General features: G+C 36.9%; 1 protein-coding gene across 13 annotated transcripts in view; it reads left to right on the top strand.

The window, feature by feature from the left end:
• The window catches only part of DLG1 (discs large MAGUK scaffold protein 1), a 168,931-nt gene that overhangs the window by 5,643 nt on the left and 140,236 nt on the right, over window positions 1-23,052 (top strand). For all 13 annotated transcript variants that reach the window (XM_059822546.1, XM_059822547.1, XM_059822544.1 and 10 more), the window contains exon 3: window positions 9,090-9,256. In XM_059822546.1, coding sequence (XP_059678529.1) covers window positions 9,090-9,256 — 167 coding nt within the window. The remainder of the gene's footprint in view (window positions 1-9,089; window positions 9,257-23,052) is intronic.

Raw genomic sequence — 23,052 nt, 5'->3', positions numbered from 1 at the left:
TAATTCTTGGAAGTTTGAGGTGTTTGCTTTTCAAACAAGTTACCTAAGAGTATACTATGGTTATGCTTACTATGGTCTCCTACTGAAACTTGGTCAGTTTCAGAGGGGTTTGACCTAGGGTTGTGTCTTCAAAGGTACTTGATTATTTTAATGTATTTATCCAGATGGAGGGAGGGTAGAACATTTTAATTGGTGTCCAGATGATTGGAGTTTTAACTCAGTCATTGTTAGTATGCTTTCTCCCATGTAGTTTGTCATTGCTTCAGAATGTCCCAGTTCTTGGAAGAACTTCATGTCTTCCTCTTCACAGAACCTAATAATGAGTGAAACAGTCTCATTGTTCCTCCTTTTTAAAGAACTACTTATTGTTTTGTATGTAATGTAGTTCAATAGTGTAGAAAGTTTTGGGGCTGCTGTGTGCTTGCTCTTTTAAGGATTTTCCATGCTGTATTATGAGTGTGTGTGTGACAGTGCAATGTATTGAATTTTTGGGATTAGGTGCTGCTTTTGGTAGCCTAAAATAGCAAGTAAGACTAGTGTAAGTTGAGTAGCTACTGCTATGCAGATAAATAGTATTGTGGCAAAAGATTATCCTTGTGGTTATTATACTGACTATGTATTCAGTGTTGAATAGCTGCACTGTAGAATTTATCAATTACAGTATTATTCTCTTCACAGGGTTACCATTAAAAGGGGCTATTGACAAGAAAACTTTGTCAGTAAATCTGCTGTTCATCCAGGGACTGAAAAGAAAGTTGAAGTTGGGTATAATTGGTATAGTTTCCAGGTTCTGGGAAAGCTTATCTTCTATCCTGTTCTTGCTTCACTTTCTTTCATGTGTTCTTTCACCTGTGTTCCCTAGTTCTGATGCCTATCTCCTCCCATGCTGCCGTGTACCTGGCTTTGCTCCTAATTTTGCTCAACACTTGCTTCAGTGCTTGGGTACAGTGTAGAGGAAGGGGGAAAGCATGAGAGGATATTTGGTCTTAATCTTACGCCTGCTTCCATGGTGATCCCAGCAGCAAGGGTAGAACATCTTGTTCCGCTCTGCAGCTGGAATGCCACATGTCTCCTGTGTATCTGGTTGCTTGTGTTTTGAGGGGTGGTGCTTGTTTTGGTGCAGGTGGAATGAATCCTCAAAGAAACTGAACTCTAGCAGCTGACTAGTAGTCTCCTTGCACAGATGGCTTCCTGAATTATAACTAGGCCAAATTTGCAGGAATGTTAAAAGACCACAGAAGGTGTAGGGCTGACACTAGAATAACCTCCTTAGCTTCATGTTGCTTCTCCAAATTAGGGGAGGCTCTAGAGCTCTTTGGTAAAGCTGTTATAGGAATCTTGTAATGTGCGAATATCTTCCCAGCCATGTCCTCAAAAAAGCTTGAGTTATTTTGGCTTGAAAATAAAAGGTCAGCCTAAGACAGAGGTGCAATAAGGAAAACTTGTGGGCAAATTGTAAAAGCATTGCAAATTTAAGTCCTGTTTTCAGAAACTTGTGTTAGAATTTGGCTGCAAGAGATGTACAAATGTTATTGCTGGTGGAGATGCTAGTATGTGGTGCCACCCATCCTTGTGGTGGTATCTGACACAATGTCTGCTAATTACCTTGGAGTCTATGAGCTTACTGTTGGTAGAAGAAACGAATGCTTGCGCTGTCTCCTCTAGGCAGAGCTCTGCACCTGTATGAAAGCTCATCTTGGAGTGTTGACTGAACTCATCCCAAAAATAGTTTGATTTTTTTGGATGCATTTGTTTGGAGAGAAAAATTCTCAGTCCTGTACTGACACTATTTAGTGGACATTCTTACAAATAAGACTTAATAGTAACACTTCCTTTGTCCCTGATGGGCTTTTGTTACCACTAAAGACAGTAGTAAATACATCCTTTTAAGAAAAAAAGTATGCTGTTATATTGGCTGCTGATTTGCAACCTGGGTTGAGATATTTGGAGAGGGTGGATAACTGGGACTTGATTTTTAGTTTGGGTTTTATTTTGGTTTTTTGTGGTGTTTTTTGTTTGGTTTTTTTAGGCTTACGTTGATGACTAAGTGTGCATGAGGTGGTATTAAATGGAAAAGAGTTCGGACAGCAGAAGATTGTTATGCCAATTTTTGGCTGTGTGATGACAACTTGAATTTTTTTTTTAAAGTTTTTTGTACCTTAGCTCTGAATGTAGAGGATAAGACTGTGTGGGTTTCTGAAGGAAAATTGGAAAGAGACAACGTGAAGATATGGTGAAAGTGTGATTAGTAAGCAAGGAGGAAAATATGAATGAGCAGTTTGGAAAGCATAAGTGGACAGGCTGGCAGGGAGTTGAACCTGTCTGACTGCAAAAAGCAGCTAGAGGAATAAAAGCAAACAACTAGATCCGAGGTTAGATGAGGGCAGTTTCAGTTGAGTGCAAATTAAGGAGCATTTGTGTTAGAAGTGGAAAATAGCATCTGCTGGGATTTGAGTTAAGCAAAGAATTGTGTACAGAAGGGAGGTTTAAAGGGTACGACACAGTTACTGAAACAGGTGGAAGGACTGAGGATGAGTAGTTGGATGCTACAGCTTGTAGCAAAGGATTTTGTAGAACAGACCACATGTAGTGAGAAAGTTGCACTGCAACTTCTATCTTTAAGAAGTCTTGATTGTGCATGGCAGTAATTGGTTTAGGTTTTTAAAGAAGAAAAAAAAAAACAAACCCAAAACAACCAACCCTGAAAGGGGCTTTACATGGGTTGTGATGAGGCTGGTTTTCACTTTTCGTAGTATGAATGCAAACATTTTTTTTTGACCAGACACACACACCATGACACAACACAACCAATGAATACACAAAGAGAATATTTAGTTGACTCTGGTCATTGGCTTGGTAATTGGATATGAAGATTTTCTTTGTGTTTGTATTGTCTTATTGATCACTAATCATATACTTTTCAAGTCTTGGTTTACTCATGTTAACTAGATATTCTTAGGTTGATATAGCAGGTGAAGTAAGCATGCAGGATTGAGACTTCCTTAGAATTAGTAGGAGTTGCTTTATAACTGAAGAATGAAAGTCTATAGCACTGGCAGACTCTTTTGCCTGTTCTGACAGTAACCATGACTCTGCTAACATTTTTGTCTATACATTCATTATGTAGGGCTGCTAAGAATTTGGCGGATGCCATATATCTCAAATTGCCCTGAATTGAAATAACATGTTGACCTTTGTTTTCCTTTCTAGTAGTTTTAAGACTTAAGTTTTCAGTGCTTCAGGTGCTTTGGCAGGAAGCCCTAAGAAAGAAAGATGTCTTTCCCACCCCCTCCACCCCCCCTAGAATTAGAGAAGTACTTAATTTGTAATGGGATGACACCTCTTTCTGGACAACATACAGGTAGTCAAATTCTTAACAGACCTGTTTGTTTGTGAAGTTACCCATATTTGAATAAATCAGGCATTTGCATGTGCTGTATTTGAGTAAATGTCTGAGAAGAGGCAGACCAATGAGAGATGACAAAGGAATTGCTCACGTGGATGGATCTTTAAGTGAAATACTAAACTGAAATAAGTCAATTTCTGAAAGAATTCATAAGCTCCTTGGTTGCTTGCAAGCCTGAGGGAGCATGGTTGCGCTGAAAGGTTCTGTTGAACAAAGCTGGTATTGAAATGCCTTGTGCTGTGAAGTCTGTATGTTGATGCAAATATATCTAGTGGTTTTCTGACTTCGTGACTTTGACATTGGCTCCAATTGGTTTGTTCTGCTGTTGAACATCTATCAGAAAGGAATACGTCATCGATGTCGGTGCAGAATTAGTTATATAGCTGGAGCGCATAAACCTTCGTCATACTGCTGTGCAGAGGGACCTCAACAGGCTGGAGAAATGGGCTGACAGGGAACTCATGGAGTTCAACAAGGAGAAGTGCAAAGTCCAGCACTTGGAAAGGAACCATCCCATGTACCAATATATGCTGGGGGCCACCTAGCTGGAAAGCAGCTTTGCAGAAAAAGGACCTGGGGGTCCTGGTGGACACCAAGTTGAACAAGAGCAAGCAGCATACTGTTGCAGCAAAGGTGGCGAATAGTATCCTGGGCTGCATTAGACAAAGTACTGCCAGCAGGTCGAGGGAGGTGACCCTTCCCCTTTGCATTTTAGAATGCAAAAAATGAATTTAGAGTTTATAAAAAATGAGCAAACACAAAACAAACATGAACTTCTTAAATTAACTCTTGCTCATGCACAAAGCTGTTAAACACATTAAAACTGCAAATCTTCAGATGAGTATACAATTAATACAGCATATACAAGTGTGGTTGTTAACTTCATGTATATTGTGGTAGCAGTTTACAACTTTGTGTAGTGTACAGTGTAAGGGCAACAGTTCACTGTTTTACATGCACAATGTCCAGTGCAGTCTGTTGTAGTAAATGTGTCAGTGTTTTAGTCCGTGAAATGTTAAGCTTGTGTATAATTTCCTGGCATTTAGTTAAGCAAAACCATCTATAACCCACAAATGGTCAAGATGCTTAAAGCATAAAAATGAAAAGCCTAAAAACAATAGGTTACTGTGATCATCAAAGGACTACTCTTAATTATTTTTAAAAAATGCTTTTAATAAGTAGTAAATGCCAATGAAATTTTAGTGATTCCCCCTATACCATAACATTAAAGGTCTAATATCAGAAACTGAAAGAACAACAACATGTAAAAATTTACAGTGAGTTGCTTAATACTTGTTAGAAAGTCAAAACATTAAAATGTGGGCAGGGAGGAACGGGGAATGGGTGACTGAGTGGTACAGGGAATCCTTCGCATGGAGATGTACGGTGTTGATGGTTTCTTCCTCCTCACTGTTGTGTTTTCTTGAGGTTATTTTTGTTTGCTAACATACTCTGTGCTTTGTTCTTTCTTTATTACTTTGCAGTTCCATGTTACGTTTGAATTTCTTGTATATACAGTGCGTTTTACATATGCTGGATGCTTGTTCTTTGTTCTGTTATCCTCCAAACTGGTTTTGCCCAGTTCTCAAGGTTGGCTTCCTTTGACCAGTAATTAGCAGTTGGTGAGTTGTTTATAGCCTTGAGGCCTCTGATACCATCCTGTGCCTTTATTTTCAAGGCCTCTGCTGTCATTCTGTGCTTGTGCTCCTCTATGCTGCTTTTTGTTCTGGGGTCATAGGTAATTAATTCCCTACAGAATAGCTACTTGTTACAGATATCTATTAGTTACAGAAATACACGCACCCACTCTTATTTGTATATACAATCTGTGTGTGTGCATGTACTTATGTATAGCTTTTACTTAGCTTCGGACAATTGTGTGATGTAACACCTATTGGTTTTCATATATTTAAAATACATATGGAATATACAACATATGCAAATATATACATTTAAATACTATGTATTTATGTATAAGCTGTGTGTATTTTTTATAAAAATATTTATAAAAAATAGGTGTTATGTCACACAATTGTCCAAAGCTAAGTAAAAGCTATACAAATTAGATGAGTCACCTGGTCTTTAGATAATTGCTGTTAAGAGGTGGACAAGCTAAAACAAAGCTCCAGGCAGGCCAACACAAGTGCAGAGGCCTGGTTATTAACTTAACATGAGGCCCGTGGCCTGTTACAAGCAATGTCAACACCTTGTTTATGGTGTTACACCGTTCTCTTAAGAAAATGCAATTATAGGTATCCCATCTTTGACTTGCAAAGTTACAGTTATCAGAAGGTTCATGCATAAGTGCATGCAGAGAATAATTCTGCTCAACTTTATTTTACTGGCTGACTATACTAAAATGACATATTCCTTTCTGAAGGAAAGGTACATGTGGTGAGCTTGATCTCACAATGAGATTTTTAGAACGTGCACTGATCTTAAGTTATCCTGATTACAAGTGTACTCTCTGAATATATGGCAAGAAGTATCAGATGCTCCACATACCAGTAGAAATGGCAAGCAGAGGCCTTATGTCTGAGTTCTAAGGAGGAATGGTGTCCTGTTGCTAGTTGGAATCCTTGCCCTCGGAGGCAGATCCTCTAGATGGAATTGATGTAGGCTCTTCAAGTGCTGTCAAACATAATTAATTTAGGAGATGTAAGAATTTGTTTGCTTCTGCAGTTCTGTTCCTTTAATTACTGTGTTGTGGTTTTTAGTGAACCTGGAACTCCCTTGTGAAGTCAATTTGGGTTTCAGTTTATACTCAGTAGATAACTCTTTCTTGTTTGCCTTAAGAGTGAGCAGTTTTAGCTTGTAGTGCATCACATTACTGGTGAATGAGCCTGTTAAAAGAACAAAACTAAAATGAGTGGAGAATATGGCAAGGGGAAAAAAAAAATACACCAGCAAACTGCTTGAAGTTGGTCAACTTCTACTGTAATGAATACTGAAAAAAATACTGTGTTTGCCACCACTGTTTAGCTTTTCTCATTACTAGTAAGTTAAGAAAAATAATTTTCTTTTTCATAAGAGTCCTCCTTTTCAGAACTGGTGGTCTGTCACTTGCTTCGTATAGACTTTTATTCTTGTTGCCATCAAACTCCAGGATGATTTTCTGTGGTGCCTACTGTTCATCACTTTTTGTCACTTTGGCTTTCCTGAAAGTTTGTGCTCCTGTTTCTTAAGTGTCAGTCAGCTGTTCTTTTAATGTTCTCCCTCTAGTTAGAAATGTTCCCCATCTGCATTTTCTTTTACTGTTGTGTGATACCTGATTTGAATTATTCTTGTGTGAATTAGTTTTCTGTAACTTTGAGATATAATCTGTCTTGGAATTTATGTGGGAGGAAGGGGCTGGGACATGAAAAAAGCATATCTAGCTTGAAGAGGCAATCTAACCATAAATGTAACTAAAAAAAATGATTATTTTACTACCTGCTATTTGTAAGAATTAGGAAAATGTTAAACTTTTCATATGCTAATAATGCATCCACAGATTAATATGACTTCAGTAGATACCTAAGTGTGTTCATGTGATGAAATATTTTTGTGAGTTGATACATAGCAGTAGATGAGAAGAAGAAATTTTTTAGGTTAGATTTAGTATGGCCTGAGTTTCTGGCTTTAAAAAATGTAAATGTCCAGCACTCATTCCTTGTGTACCTAATGCATTCAGAGTGCATAGGCTGCTTGCCTATACTCGTAAGTACTTAATGTTTGCATTCTGAGTAGCAAAAATGTAAATAAATGTTTGAGGAAAAAAAAAGGTAGATATTATCATACAGACACCAAGTTCTTAGAAACTTCTTTGTGGATTTGGAGCAAGTTCAGGATAAACAGAAACTAATCCCCATATTAAGTGGTGTATATATTTCTGACATCTTTGAATAGTAAGTCTATTGTGGTGTCCTTCATAGAGAAGTGGAGAAATTGTATGGGAAATAATGTGCTTTTTGAAACAAGTCATTCTGCAGTATAAGTAAATGGCTACCTCCGCTGGCAAGGCCTTAAAAGAATAGTAGCAAAATTGAGAATCGGTGCCCTAGATTTCTGTTGCAAGACAGTTATACAAATAACCCCTTCCCATAAATAATGCAGTAATCTTCCTGGCCTGGCTGCGGTGGATTGCAGCTATAGAATCAACTTAAAACCACTGCCTATTTTAATATACAAAGTACTTGCTATTGGGGGCAGGGGAAAAAAAATCTTTACTTGGTGTGCTTGATTGATGTATTAACATTAATGCAGCTACAAGACAAATTTCCAACTGAGGTAGCTAAAGGTAATTTGTATCTTTTAGGCTGCTTTGCTCCTGTATATCTAGGTCACTTAACATCTTCTGCAACCTTTACTGCTATTTCTTTCAATCAGCAGCGCTAAGAGCAAGTATAACTTTAAAAATTAATGTAAGGAGTTGATAGGAATTTGACTCCTGCTCAGAGAGAAGATACAAATGGAATTTGAGAATTGCAGTTTTCTGAACGGGTAGAGAGCAGGAGTGCAGTGTCTATATAAAAAAAAAAAAATATGTATGCCTGGAACACCAGCAACAGTAAGACTTCTCATTTGCGTGGTCTTTCTTTTGTGTTGCAGCTCTATAAAGGAATTAGTTATTGTGCCTCTGTTACTGGCTCTGGGCAGCTGCTGAAAAGCTACAAGATTCTGCAGATCAGAGTCCTCCTTATTCATGGCTGAGTCCTATTTACTGCTTGGGCTAACTGTGTATGTTTGTCTTCTATGAAGTTGGTGTAATTAAAAATGAGTTTACAACTCCTGTTTAGCAGATTTTTACTTCGAAGAAGAGACTAAAAGCTTTACAACACAACTTTGTTTGTTTGCTCTTCCCTTAGCCTATACCTTTTCAGATTTAATTTATTTTTTTTAATGTGAGTGTTTACGGATGTGATTACAGTTGTGGTAGCAAGTTTCATATGCTTACACTTCCATAGAAACACCTTTGGTGCTTCTTTAGATTGTGTTATTGGTGCTTCATGTAGTTGATAGGATGTCAATAAAAAACCTAATGTAGCCAGATTCTTGTTCCCCGGAAGTTTCCAGTTGAGTCTTCAGGGTTATAGGAAAAGCTGTTTATTAGTTCATCAGTATGAGTAATTCATACTGTTAAAATTTCATCCTATTTCTGTTACTTAGACTGAAAAAGCAGATTATGACCCATCCTGATCAGTCTCCTTTTTCCTAACTTCTTGAAACTTCTCTCTCTTGCTGATTTCATCAGTATACTTCTATTTCCTGTGGTCATTTAATTAAAACATATACCACAAAAAAGACCTTCTGATATTGCCCTTGAACAGTAGACTTCAGCTAACCAAAGGCTACATTAGCTGAAATTACATATACCATAACTTGAAGCATAGACACACATCCCTTCCACTATTCCACTGCAGTTATTCCATGTGCTTCTGCTGTTCCTGCTGCAGATCATGCTACTGGGGTCAGTGACAGAAGCCCAAAGTGAGTGGGGACACATTGGTTCTGAGATGTGGGATATAGAGAGTGAGTTGTGTATCCTGTGGGGAGATTTGTGTCATCTTGGTGATAAATAGATAGATAATTGGATAGATAATTGGATAGTATGTATCCAATTTGTCTTGCAGGAAGAAGATGTTAAAATCAGAATGTTGCAGTAACTGTAAAGCCTAACTTCTCAATTTTTTCACGTCTTTAGATATTCAAGAATTTTATGAAGTGACCTTATTGGACAATCCAAAATGCATTGATCACTCTCAGCCGTCTGAACCAATACAACCTGTGAATACCTGGGACTTCTCCAGCCTTCCAAGCACAACAGTGACATCAGAAACACTGCCGAGCAGCCTTAGCCCAAGTGTAGAGGTATGATATAGAAATCTCTGGTTTATTTTTCTTGTTGAGACTATTAGCTCAACATTGTTCTCTACGTTTCCTTCATTTTATAAAATATTTATTTCCATAGAAAACTTAAATTATTAAGATCAGTAGTCACAGGGGATTTAATTATTGAAATGTTTAATAACAGATGTGTGCATTTAGCTTAGTCAAAAATTTATAAACTTGTTTGTCAAATGTACTGTTAAGTGACCATTACATTGGATTTATGCTCTGAATTTGGAACCTCGCTGACAGGCTTAGCATGCTTATACTCATCCATACTGATGACTCTTCAGTCATTACTTCATTAATAATTTGGGAAATCTGAAGCTATATTTTTCTGACAGTAAACTTTTCAGTCTGTTCATAAGAATTTCTTCTACTTACATAGCTGTGATTTGGAAGGACTTTATTTTTTTTGGAAAACTACGTGAATCCAGTTGTCACTAGTGAGTGGTGAGAAAACTGAGCAGGGTAATGCACATTGATGTATATTTTCACTAAATCAAGATCTCCCTGCCCATGTTAAAGTTACAATGTTGCTTGAATTTTTTTGCATCAGACCTATTATTTGTCCCCAAAGAAGTTAACTTTTGTTTCAAGTGTGCCCTCAATACTGACAGCGTTGGAAAAGGTGTGTGAGCTTCTCAGTAATAACTCAAGGCAATGTGCTGTGATGATCTGTTTTCATGAAATGGTCATAGAGCTCAGGAAGAGCACTGGGGGAGACGGGCCAAAGGTCTAGTGCTGCAGCCTGTAGGGAAGCTCGGGAGCTTGTACTACCCAGCAAGATAAAGTGGATAGGATGCCTTACTGAGTGAACTCTTATCAGAGGCTGTTTGGACTGTTTACGAAAGTCCACTTAGCTGCAGAACATAAGCAATCGTGTGATGTGCTAGCGAGTTTGTGCAGTTAAAAAAAGTGTATGTGCTTATTGTAGCTTTTCTGAAATTTGTCATATTGACGCTAATATGAAATGTGTCAGAAATGCCTTAAAGGAAACTATAGAGGAAATTCAAGAGTTGTGTTGTGTTTTCTCAGAAAGTAGAAAATGGATAGTAGATAAAGTAGATCAGCCTCTTAACCTAGTCAGGGACAAGAGTTACATATTGCCAAGAACAGCCATTAAAATCTCTTTATATGAAAAAACTGAGCAGCCCAGGAATACCATATTTTTCAGGTTGGTAAGTAATTGAACACTGAGGGGTTACATCTAGTTGAACTTGCAGTGTAGGAATGGATTATCTTCCTTTGATTTTTGTGAATCCTGATTGTACACTGGAAAACTTAAATTATATGTTTCTCTGGAATTTTAGTTACCTAGTTACCTGCATAGCGAAGGCCTCTGTCACCCTAGTCACCTTAATGAAAATTTTCTCTAAGAATTGTCATCTTTGGAGAAAATGGAGTAATGCTAGGGTATATGAGAAATAGTATGGAAAACACAATTGTGCTATTTATTTGTATGCCGTCATCTAAATCTTATGCTTAGAGCCATAGAACTTCTCTTTCTGAAGCTATGGTGGAAATAGAGTCTCTTAGAAGCAGGAGCAGAATGGACAACAGGGTAGGCAAGGATAGGCAAAGTTTTATTCTATCAGCTGAGGTGTTTTGAAATAAGCTGGTTCTAATGCATTTCATGTTTGCATGTGCAAAGAACTTAATGAGGCAATTTAAGAGTCATTACAGTTGTCCTTAGTCAGGGAGGATGGATGAAGGTCTGGGAAATTGCAGATGGGCAAACACTATCTTTTAAAAAGGGTGTATATAGGAGCAAGGCAGGAAAGGAGGATCCAGGTTTAACTGGTACATGGAATGATTCTACAGTCTTTTTGTAGCTCCTTGAAAGTGATAAAGGAGCCAAATAATAGCCATCATAGTTGTTGATAACAGTTTTGTCAAACTTAATTTCTTTCTAACATCGTAAGTTCTTGTGGTAGGAAGAAACAGTAAATATGATAAATTCTGACTTCAGTAAAACTTTTGGCATGGTTTAACAGGCTATCTTTTGAGATAATATATCAGTTAAAGTTTCTAAAAAATGCATCCTAGTTTGAGTTATTAGTGAAAATATCCTGATTAAATTATAAATTAAACCCTGGGAGAGGAATGGTGTGTTGCTGCTTCGGAAGCTAAGACTAGAATGAAGCCTTGAACAGTTGAAGTAATTAATGGGCAGGCTCTAGTTCAGCAGGGCCAGTATAGTGTCCTGCACTTTGATTGTACTTCAGTAGTATCTATAGAAGTTGAATAGTTATGAAGTGTTTTCTCAGAAAATACCTGGGTCACTTTTGAATCTCAAGGTGAGTCACCCATGTCATGTTAATACATGAAAAGAAACACCTTATTGACATAAGAGTGTGGTGTAAACCTGTTCCGTTCTACTTGGTCTGCATAAGGCTTTGCTGGAGATACTGTCAAATTTAAGGTACTATGGTACAAAAGAGATGTAGAAGAATTTAAGTGCTTAGAAGAGATTGACAAGGAAGATCTGACGCTTGAAAAGAAATGAAGACCTATTGAAAGATTTGGTGCTGCTTACAAGAATTGAACACTTAATTGGGAAACAGAATTTTCCTGTGTTTGTTGGCAAATATAAAAAAGGAAGATAATACTTTGTGCTTATACAAGATGTATTAGACTTACACTACAGTAACAGGCTTAGCGAAAATTTTTTAAATGTTTTCCGAAGCTCCAGAATAACTGTACATGGGCAGTCTCCCTTATTGAAAGTCTTCTAAGCCATTTAAGACAGTTACACTGCCTTTAATGTTTTGTTTTTTCTTTTTTCTCTTATACACCTTGGAATAGTGTAATGGACTTGAGGATTTAGGTCCCTACCAAACCATTTTGTTTTTGTTAAAGATGCTCCAAATTCCAGCAGCTGGGATTGTGAAGCAAATATCTGCTGCTATGAGATATGTGTTATGATGTTCTGACTGTAGCACACATTTTGTGCTTCCCCTATAGGGGAAACCTGCTGACATCTGAAGTGCAGGATACTGCATACTGTTAAATCCAGGCTTTGTGATTATTCTTCCCTTGGTCCCCTTCAGAAACTGGGAAGTTTATCCTATAGAAGTTCGCTTATTTTGCTACCAAGAAGCCCACAATAAGACTAACTTATCAGCTAAAAGGTAGTGTTGTCCCTGTATCTTTCAAATTTTACATAAAAATGCATGTGAAGGTGTAATTTAATTACGAAGTTGCATCTTCAGTTTTTATTCTCACATGCTAGTAGACGGCCAGTAATACAAGGACTTGTCCATGACACTGCATGCATGACAACAAGCACATTATTGTGACAAGATCACAAATGTGTTGAAAGGAAGAATGGCCTAATTTTGGAAGTCTCACTATAGACAAAACTGTATGTTCTCAGCTGAACTGTTTGCTAGATAATGCAGCTGCTTTTCCAGTACAGTCTGGTGGTCATGGTATATAGTGTTACCTAACAGAACCTGATACAGTGTGAATTACTTTGTTATTTTTCTAAGTGGCTGAGATTTGAACATTTATGACAAAGCCACCTGTCTTTCTTCAGCCTTTTTGTCTCAAGTATCGTATGGAAGTCAGACAGTTGTTTGACCTTCAGTATATGAAGGTCAGATTTCACATTTACTACCAGTATTTAAAAGCATAGTTGCATCTATTGGTGTTGATGCTAGTTTATGTGAAACTGAAACCAAACTTTTCTCACAGTCCTTGTGACCTACAGTAATGTTACCTTGTATTTCATTAGCTAGAATACTGCTTCCACATTATAGTTGTAAAGGTGGACAATTTTGAAGAGTGGTAGTTAAGTGTTGGTTTCATTTGCTTTTTCTAATATATCTGAATGTCTTAGTTTAGCTTTCAAATATCTATGAAAATTGTTACAGTAAACATATCATCTTGCAATATTACTGGCCTTAATTCTTTCTTCTTCAGTGACTGTTTTTTTTCTTCATATACCTGCAAGGCAATACCTTTCCCTCAATATGTTGAAATGTAATAAAAATTATGAGGAGAAATTCTTATGTATTGACAGTTTATATTCCACATACTTGCTACGGATAGTACATGAAAATTAATGTTTTTATCCTGTAAAAGTTAATGCATTTTGATTTCAATAATATGCTGCTTTTTTAGGTATGTAGGTTGTCTTATATTTGGTTTTAATCAACCCAAGGGCATAACGATTCTGGAACAGCATGTAATCTAATAATTTGTTTTGCTTGCTGAAACTTAGAGATTGGAGGGAACTTGAGTTTAGTAGATCTGGCTTTGTTCATAGCCAGTTTTTTTTTTTTTAACAGACTCTGTCACTTTTACCCTTGCAATGCTGCTGCCCAATTCAGTATTAGTTCATTAACCAGATATAACCAGATCAGCATAGCAGATGCACTTTGGTTATTTTAGCTCTATTCTGTTGCCTGGCAGGCTGGTAGGACTGTAGGTAATAAGAATGGGACAGTTTTTTCTTGCTTGCAAATTGTTAGCCTTGGAAGGTAATACCTTTCAACCCTGTTCTTTTACCTTAATGATTTATTTTTGATGTAGTTACTCTGGGCCAAATGAGTATTCTCCCAGCTGACACTTTGATGGTATATGTGAGAGTTGCTTGGGAGTGGGAATATAATGCTCCCTTAGAGTGGTTAAGGATTGTATTACAAGAACTTTCTACACAGCTGACTTTGGGAATGACTTTTTAGCAATGTGTGCTTGTGTATATACATAGAATAGGGGTATACAAGCTTAGGTTGCCTGGGGACTTTTCATGGGACATAGCCTAGTTCTCCTTTTGCCTTCCTCCTTCTGAATCAAGACTTATGTAATCCCCATAGGTATTAGAGGAAGTTAGAGGTACAGATTGCAATTTTCGTGTTCACAGCAATCTGTTTTCTTTTCCATGCTTTATTTCCTGGAACGTTATTTGACAGTTTTATTTGTTTTAATCTCCAGTACAAAAAGATGAGGAGGCAAAAAAAAAAGAGATTCAAGAAAGTGATAAGCACAAAAGGAATGTTAATCCTTTCAATACTAGGGACTAGCAAAAAAAAAAAGATTCAATTTGAAAAGGATGAAGGGTGCATACCTCTTATGTGCATTAAATACTGAGCTTTAGGTGTGCATTGACAAAGCAGCTAACGAATCTAAAGCAAGATCTCTTAACTCCAGTAATCGTGTGAGAGAAGTATGTGTACAGGAGGGAGCGGTCTTTTAAACTGTTTGCTGTGATCTGTAGCGCCATCTGTAGGTGGGACAGTTTGTGTTTTGAAAAGTACGTGGTGAAACTTGACTCACTGGTAGAAATCTCCTTTGACCTAATTGAGTAGTGTATTGCTAAGGAAATAGTTGTCTTGTGACATTCTCCCCCCCCCCCCCCCGATCTGTAGGGTATGTTTTAATATTGTGATCGTTTTAATTCAAGCTAAACAGCAAACACTTCTTAACTTAATTTCTCAGATTTATAAGTAGCCACAATAATTTCATTTTAGATGTTGAAAAAAGTCCCATTGAACACTGTCTCAAAATAAGTGTTTTGTCTTAGGAGGTGGAACTTGTTCTGAACTGTCTTACAGTTGAGCTAACAGATCTCTGTATTTAGTGAGTAATGGTGGCTGAAGTACTTTGGTCTGATCTGTGGTTTCCCCATTTAACTGCACATGCCCATGTGTTTAGTGTCTGGCATGTAGAGAGACTGGCTCACTGTCTTTGAAGGCCTTTTGCCAATTTCTTTTAATAAAAAGAAAGCAAAAGAGGAAGTAAGGAAAATAGCTGAAATTATAGATGTCAGCTAAATTTGACGCCAAGGCAAGGTGAAAATGAAACTCTCCAAACATCTTGGAGTCATAAAATAATTCAGGCTCACCTGTGAGGTCAATCACATTGCAAAGGGTTTCAACCCACTGAGCCCTGAAAACCTCAAAGGATGTGAACTGCAAAACCTTTCTGGCCGATCTGTTCCAATGCTTGACTACCCTTATAGGGAAAAAGCTTCTTCCTTATTTCTGATTGAAATGTCTGTTTCAATTTATTTGTGGTTTCTGATCTCTTTCCATCATGCAACATGCACTTGGCTCTGTCTTCTGGGTAACCTCATTGTAGGTACTAGAAGGCTGCTTTTAGGTTCCACTGAACTTTTTTTTTCAAAGCTAAAACAAGCCCCGTGCCCTCATCCTCTCTTGTCTTCAAGATCCCTCACCATCTTGATGGCCCTCTGCAGAACTTGCTCCAGGTTATCAACATCCTTGTCATACTGGGGGCCCCAAAACTGAATACAGTATTCCAGATGCCTTATTAGAAGTGCCAAGCAAAGGGGAATAATAGTTTTGCTTGATACTGCTGACTATGTTTCTGCTAATGCAGCTCCTGTTAGTCTCCTTTGCTCTTAAGGCATACTGTTGGCTCGTGTTTGCTTTGCTCAATATCTGTTAAAAGACAAATAGTCAAAATGAGTATTTTGAAAAGGGATAGAGTTAAGCTAACCTAATTTTCACGTACAGTATGGGAATTGGTTTTGTTTACAAATCAAGTGGCAATGTCTTTTTAACCTTTGTAAGATTTTGATAGTTTTGTGTAACTTCTTAATAAGATGAGCTGACGTATTCTCAAGGAAAGAACTTTGGATGTAAGGTTCCCAATGGAATGATAAAATCTGTGTTTAATCAGTAGCAGTTTGTATTCAAAATGGAACAGTGCATCAAGCAGATAATTGGGATCTTAGAGGAAATCTCAGAAAGAGATACCTGCCTATGTAGAGTGCATTATTAAAGCAGCAGGATACTCTAGTTCTGTTTTTCTGTTCCTGAATTTTGTTGACTGCAGTATCCTCACTTGGTCTTTACAAATGCAGTCAATCGTACCTGTCGTAATAACAAGCTGTTCCTGGGGAAAATCTCAGACCTATTGCACTGTCTTCAAAAAACCTTCTTTGCCTTAGTATTTATAAAGATTCAGTACTGGCTAGCTTGATGATAGGCTATGCCTGATTGTTGTATTCCCTGTTATCTACCGTTCCTTTATGCTTGTATCTATGTCTGTATTGCCCGTTATTTATATCAATTCCTTTTCTGCAGAAATGGTGTGCTTGTTTTTGAGCACCTAATAGTATATAGTCTTCAGTCACTCAGGAGCATCATTGCTTTGTCTGTGTTAACTTTACAGTAGGGAAATATTTGGCTTGCTATGTATCTTGGCTTCAATTCTTGAAATCCAGGCTGTTCGTACAAATAAAAGAATATAAGTCTTGAACCAAAGCTGAGAAAGTCTTCTGGGGCAGGCTTGTGGTCAAACTGAATGCAAAAGCAAACAAACAAAAAAACTGTGCTCAGTTCAGGATGCATACACAAGCAATAAAAATCTGCTATTTCTAAAAACTTACCTTTCTCAATTCAGAAATAAAAAGAGAACTTAAAAAAAATTATGTGAATTTGGTATCTAATGATGCTTTTTTATTACTTGTAATAATTACATCTTGCAGCCAGGTTCAAAGGTAGCTAGATAAATTAGGTTACATCTTAACAATTTTAATGCTTTCTTTACTAAAGGAGCTGAGAAAATGCTTTCAGTGATGATAGTGCTTGATCTTTACTGAGTCTTTGAAACGTCTCCTCAAATACGCTGAGGTTGGGCAATTGACATAGCCTTGCAAAGCCGAGCTGAGCCTGCTTCTCTGGTTACACCTGTGGCAGCTGTGTGTTATGCAGGTTTTCTCCATAGAATCTGAGAGCAAATTAGCATTTAAATAACCATATACACTTTTAAATTTGTGGCTAGATGAAGAAATTATTTATCTGCAAAATCAGTATCTTCTAAAGCATTGTTTTCATTTGCATGATTTATTTCTATGCATGGTTTATCTGTGCATGAATTTTCCTTTAGTTATCTGGTGACTTTGTAGATAGAATCTCTCACACTGGAAAAAGAATAAGCCTGTGAAGGCACAAAAAGTGCCTGCCAAACATAACCTGGAAGAATTGGTAGACAATTCAAGGCAAAAAACCCCCCATCTCTTTCCTTTGTGTTTCTCACATGAGAATCATCCTTTGTTTTTTAATATTAATGCCACAAATAGTGGTGAATGGAAATGCACTTCTTCCTTCTGGCCAAACTGTATGTAATAGTTGTTGCTGATTGTTACTGAGATCACTTGGAGCTGACAGGACGGAAAGGTTTATTTTCAATAAGTATGAATGACATGAACAGATCGCAATGTTTTTCACAAATTCAGTAGAATAATAGTGATTTTAATGGCTAACAGTACTATGTGGAAATGTCTTGCTCTTCAGTGCATTAAAAATAGGGATTTTAATGCATTTCATGATTTTGATTCAAGTTTTTGTGTGTCCTTTAATATCTTTCTGTTGCTCCTCACAATGTGATGTAAAGGAAAGAGGGTTCTAAGTTAATTTATTAAATTGTTTCGTTCCAGTAGTTTTCTTTCTGGTTTCCTTACCTACTTATTTTGAAAAAAACCTGTTTCTTCTGAGTTCCAAAATCTAACACATGCTTCCTCATTCAAGGAGTTTTAAAATTTGTCTTCAGGAAACTATTTTATTGTTTCTTATGACAATTCTAAACCTCATGAATCTTTGAGTCTTGGTCAATCTTTTTTGAATATTTATTTCTTCTGTGTGCAGTATTTCCAATGAAAAGTCTTCAGAAACTGCTTTTGGGCTAGGAAATACTTATTTATGTACACTGCTCTCTTGTTTGAAAATGTGTATTGGTGTTTGCTACAAAATTTTTTTCTCTACCAGTATGGTATGTGTGATTGGTTTGGTTTTTTTTTTTGTGTGGACATTGTTGTTTGTGCTTAGCTGCAGATGGGTCTTGAGAGAACTGTGCAGACAGCTACCAGAAGGGCTTTTAATCCATCGTAGTGGTGCAGTGATTGGTAAAGGGCTCTATAATGTAGCTTGGTTGTACATGCTATTCTGATTTGTGCAGTGGATGTGTTACTACTTTTCAAGTCAAAAGAGATGACTTTCTCTCTGTGTCCTCTGCTTTGAAGTGTTTAGCGTGCCTCTTCATGATGAGCAGTCTGATCCACAAATGCTCACAAAGAAATGCCTTGTCCCCACCTCTCTGGATAGGTATCTTTTCCACATATCATAGTGTGCATCGGCAACCTGAAAGAAGTTATGTGCTTTCTGTGACAAGACTAATGGGCCTCAGGTCTTGTTAAAAGGATAATTGTGAGTGGGAGGGGAAAAAATGGCGTGATGATGATCCTTAGTTCTGAAAGTGTCCCAGAAAAGGCAAGAGAATAAAAAATTGAGGGAGAAGAAAGTGATTGACCCTGAATGTAAGCCAGTTGTAGCCAGGATTAGTCTGCAGAAGCTTTATCTTGAACCAAGGTGGCTGAGAGAAATTTGAGTGGTGAGAAAGTATCATTGATATTTCCCTTCATAGACAGAGCATGAGGGACAAGGAGAGTTTGCATATACTATTTGGGCTCCTAAAGTGAAGTTTGTGCAAGAAACATACATGTGGACTGACGGCATGTCTTGGACTAGTCATTGAAGATGTTTCTGGGCAAAGCACTGGACGTGGGACAAGTCACCTAAGAATGCATTTCCTCAGTTTCCCTTACCTTGCACTTTGTTAATTTCTCTGAACTTTAAAGTATTCCTAACAGAAGACTTGGGAAATTCAAGGATAATTTCTGTGTGGTGTACCTCATGTGCATTCAGCTACAAAAGTAATTTTTTTTTTTTTCTGACAAAGAGGAAAGTTCCATCAGCTTAACTGGTGCTTTTCTGCTTTCTGAAGTCAGAAATTTTAGACTTATGTCTGGGTTGAGCCTTATCAATCTGAAAGAGGCATATTTTTCCCACTCATGTGCAGCCGTGAAAACTTCACCTAGGTGTTCATAGTAGAAATTCTTCACAGACTTCATAGACAATATAAAAATGAAAACTATCTCTGGCTTGACTTGGGACACACAAGATAAAAATCCTGGTTTTGTTGGCTAAATGGTATAAGATTTATCTTGAAATTCCATTCAAGCTGAATGGAGTTGTTTTTACTAGCATGCAATCAAGCTTTTCTTCTTTAATGGTGTGGGTTTTTTGGGGTGTGGTTTGTTTTTTTTGTGGGTTTTTTTGTTTGTTTGTTTTTATTGGAGAAGGATTTTGTAATGTCCTCTTTTCCTCTTTGTCCTGTAAAGGTGTACCACCTGCCTGCAAAATAAAATGTGTAATTTTAGGAAGAATAGTTTCCTTATTTCTTAATTTTTTCTTTTCCCGCTTCCCCCCACTTCCTCCACCCCTCCCCACCCCTTTACTGTCTATGGCAGAGCTAGGAAATCAAGTGGAGTAAAGTTGCAGAAAACTTCAAGGGAATAGTGAGAATGCTCTAGATACACACTTAGTATATTCTAGAGTTGTTTACTGATGTGAAATATAATCATTTGGCTAGTTATACATTCTTGAGCTAAATATCATCTGCATCATTTTGCTTTTAATAGTTTGAAATTTTTAATTTTTTCAATATACTTCATTGTGTTTGTAGCAGAGGTGTTAGTGGGAGAGCTAATAGGACAAGACAGTGGAAACTGAGTTAACTAATTGCTTTCAATGCCTCTTGTGGGAAATTAATGTGATAAGGTTCTTACCAATGTTTGAAACTGTCAATTCAGTGTTTCGTAGTACATAGGGTTTTTTGTGCCCAAGTGCTTGACTTTTCCCAGCTGTGCTAATTAGGCTGAGAAGACAATGCCTGTGTATACAAACTTTGCCTTGTCACTGCATTACAGCCTTACAAAAGGAAATGAAATTCTAGGTTAATTTGAGGCTCAAAATAGCATTTCTCTTGCAATATGCATTACTCTTTTCTTGCCGCTTTCTTGTCTCCCTGTTCTACATGGAATATTCCATTCATTACTGCCTAAGAAATCAGTTATTTTGCAGTCTGCAAATGCTGAAATGACGTTAGAGGAGAAATACTTGCTTGCAACCAAAACTATTTTTGAACAAACGCTTCATTTTAGAAATTGTAACCAGCTAAGAAAAGCTGAATTGAGATTTTTTTTTGCTGTAAAATAATTTTGTATTGCATTTCATCAAATGATTCCCTGTGATGCTCATGTGTTAGGTAATCCTGAAAGAGGAGTATATGAAATAGAATACGAGGAGGTACTTAACTGGTATGGAATAGGATTTGACATCTTTTGTAGGATATTTTCAAGGATAAATTTAAGTTTTTCAGACATAGATAATCAAAATAGGTTAAGAATCTTTCGTGAAACTTAAAGCATTTGTATTTTAGCCTGCTTTTTTTCCTCCATGGTGTTTCTACCTCTGAATGAATCCAAAGGGAAACCTGGCATGCATTCTACTGTTTTGACTATTAAATAAGTGTGCTCTTTCTCATTCTGTTGAGATGGTGTTTAGCTGGGATTGAAAATAAACCTTTTAAATGTTTGGAAAGATACGTGCTATGGTGAAACAATGGATTGCTTATGCATTGTAACAACCAAGGTAAGATGATAAAGCTTTTGATTAATGCCTACAATCTTGGAAGTTCTTGTTGAATCTTTCTTCCAGGTTTTGTCTACCTGTAATGAAAATGCCGTGATGGTTTTCTAGTGTTGATTTTCTTTTTGAACTTTAACTGCACAGATTGCCAAAATAAATTCTGTAGTTGCTGCTAAGAACGATCATAGATGTTAATTCTTCTAAGAGCTAATTATGCACATATTGAAAAACTCAAGTGTTGTAGAATGATGAATTTTTTGTCATTCTGCAGTAAGAATACTTTTTCTATAGAAATTCTCTCTTTAAATATGCTAAAATAGTAGTTTGCTTTTTATTCCAGAATGAGGAATTCCAAATGATGTTTTACATAACCTTTATCAGGACATGTTTAAAATAATCATCAAAGAGAATAAGATGAATCTGGGAAGTCGTGTTAGGGGTGGATATATTTCAAGATGCTTTGTTATTTAGACATATTGCTGCTTTGAGATGAAGACAACCAGATAGCTTAGTGTCATTACTTCTGTGCTAGGATAAAGTTTTATGTAAGATTGTTTTTAATACAGTCCACTTGTAACTGCTAAAGATATACATTGTGTTTATGCATCAGATTTTCAGTAGTGTGCTTGTGAAATACTGACTTGGTGAGTTTGGTTTTATGGAAGCTTTTTATTTTCCTGCAAGTGGTAAACTGTTGTTCTGTATTGCTCCCTTTTCCCTGGATGTTCAAATAGTTGCAGGTTTAATTTTTTCTTAACAAGCTACTATGACTTCTAGCATTCTTCTGGATAATCTGAAACCATAAAATTTGTTCATACAAATGTCCTTCTCAAGAAGCATAATAAAATTGAACATCTTTGAGAATATTATGTGGGTTTAGTGATAGCTTTTATAAAAGAAAAGGTCAAGATGCTTATCAGCCTGTTTGACACAGGGAAGCATAGGCTGATTGGAATGGGTGAAGTTACCTTGTCTCTTACCAGCAAAGGACTCTTTCTGGTGTCTGAACTGTCGGGTTTATTTTTTGGAAGTGAAACATACCCTTTTAAATCACGTTTGATTAATAACATTCATTTGTGGCATTTCTGCTTTATTTCTTTTAGAATATTCTCTTTTGTGCAGTGAGATTAGCATTAGATATTAATTCCTTGGCTTTGGTCATATTGATATGTACCTTAATTTTGTTGTACTAATTTAAAAAAAACAGGGAGGGGCAGTGCTGTAATTTTTATAGTTGAACTGCTCAACTTGAGTTTTATGTTGTGCATTTGTTGACCTTCCCATATCTACTTGTCTAAGAGCAGAAAGACAATTTATATGGAAGGTTAAGCCAACAGAAAATGTATTCTGGGGAAAAAAAAGTATTGTTTTTTAGTATGATTAGCCTAGCTCTATGAGTGCTAAGCAAGTTTGCTCACAGAAATGCTGCACGGGAGAGGAAGAGATCATCGTCTCTGCACAGCATAGTCTTAGATGGGCTTAGACTGATCATGCATTTCCACCTGGAGTTATCAGCACTTAATCCTTCCTGCCTGTTTCATGTGAAGTTTTGGCCTCATTTAACTAAATGCTGCTGTAGTACCTTGTAGCTTCAACTAAAGCTGTTTATTTAATAAAGTGGGGCTTATAAAAGAACTGTTTGCTTCCCTGTGATGTTTGCATCTGATGACTTGAAAGTTGTTTCTTATTTCTAATGAGAAATACATTCCTTGGTTTTGTGCATAAATGTATTTCTTAAAAGAAAATGGATGCATATAAGGCAATTTTGACATCAGCATTAAAGAAATGTATGATAGGATTAGTAATAGTGTTAAATGCTTCCCCTTTCTCCACCTTGAGCGGAGGAGTATTTGAAACAATTCACTTGTCATTCTTTATTTCTGAATAGGGAAGAGAAGAATTTGGTCAGAAAGATGAATTTTCTAATGAATTTGAGAAATCTTTCATCATTTGATAAATCTGTTTTACTTAATTCAGAATTAGTCATGATGGGCGAACAGGTCCTTAAACTACTTTCTGTCCTGTCTCCTAAGGTCTAACTGGTTTACTTTGCCCTGATCTAGTGCAAAGAATACTGATTAATACAGTATTTTTTTCCTCCTTATGTGGGCACATTTGGTTTGATGTAGGTAGGCACATTTGCATCACCGCAACCATGGATACTATTAAGAGCAGGCACGTGGGCTGAGCTTACAGTAATGATTTTTATTTAAGTAACAGTTTTAAATGAGTTCATGGTACTTAAAAATACAGACTATGAAAAATCATTAATTAAAAGCAATTTTGGAGCAGTCATTCTTAGTTTGCTTGTTCAGT

The sequence above is a fragment of the Gavia stellata genome, chromosome 11 (genome assembly GCF_030936135.1).
Source record: "Gavia stellata isolate bGavSte3 chromosome 11, bGavSte3.hap2, whole genome shotgun sequence".
In the NCBI taxonomy this organism is placed as follows: Eukaryota; Metazoa; Chordata; class Aves; order Gaviiformes; family Gaviidae; genus Gavia; species Gavia stellata.
Note: the sequence above shows the minus strand (reverse complement) of the source record. Positions and strands in the feature narration are given on the sequence as shown.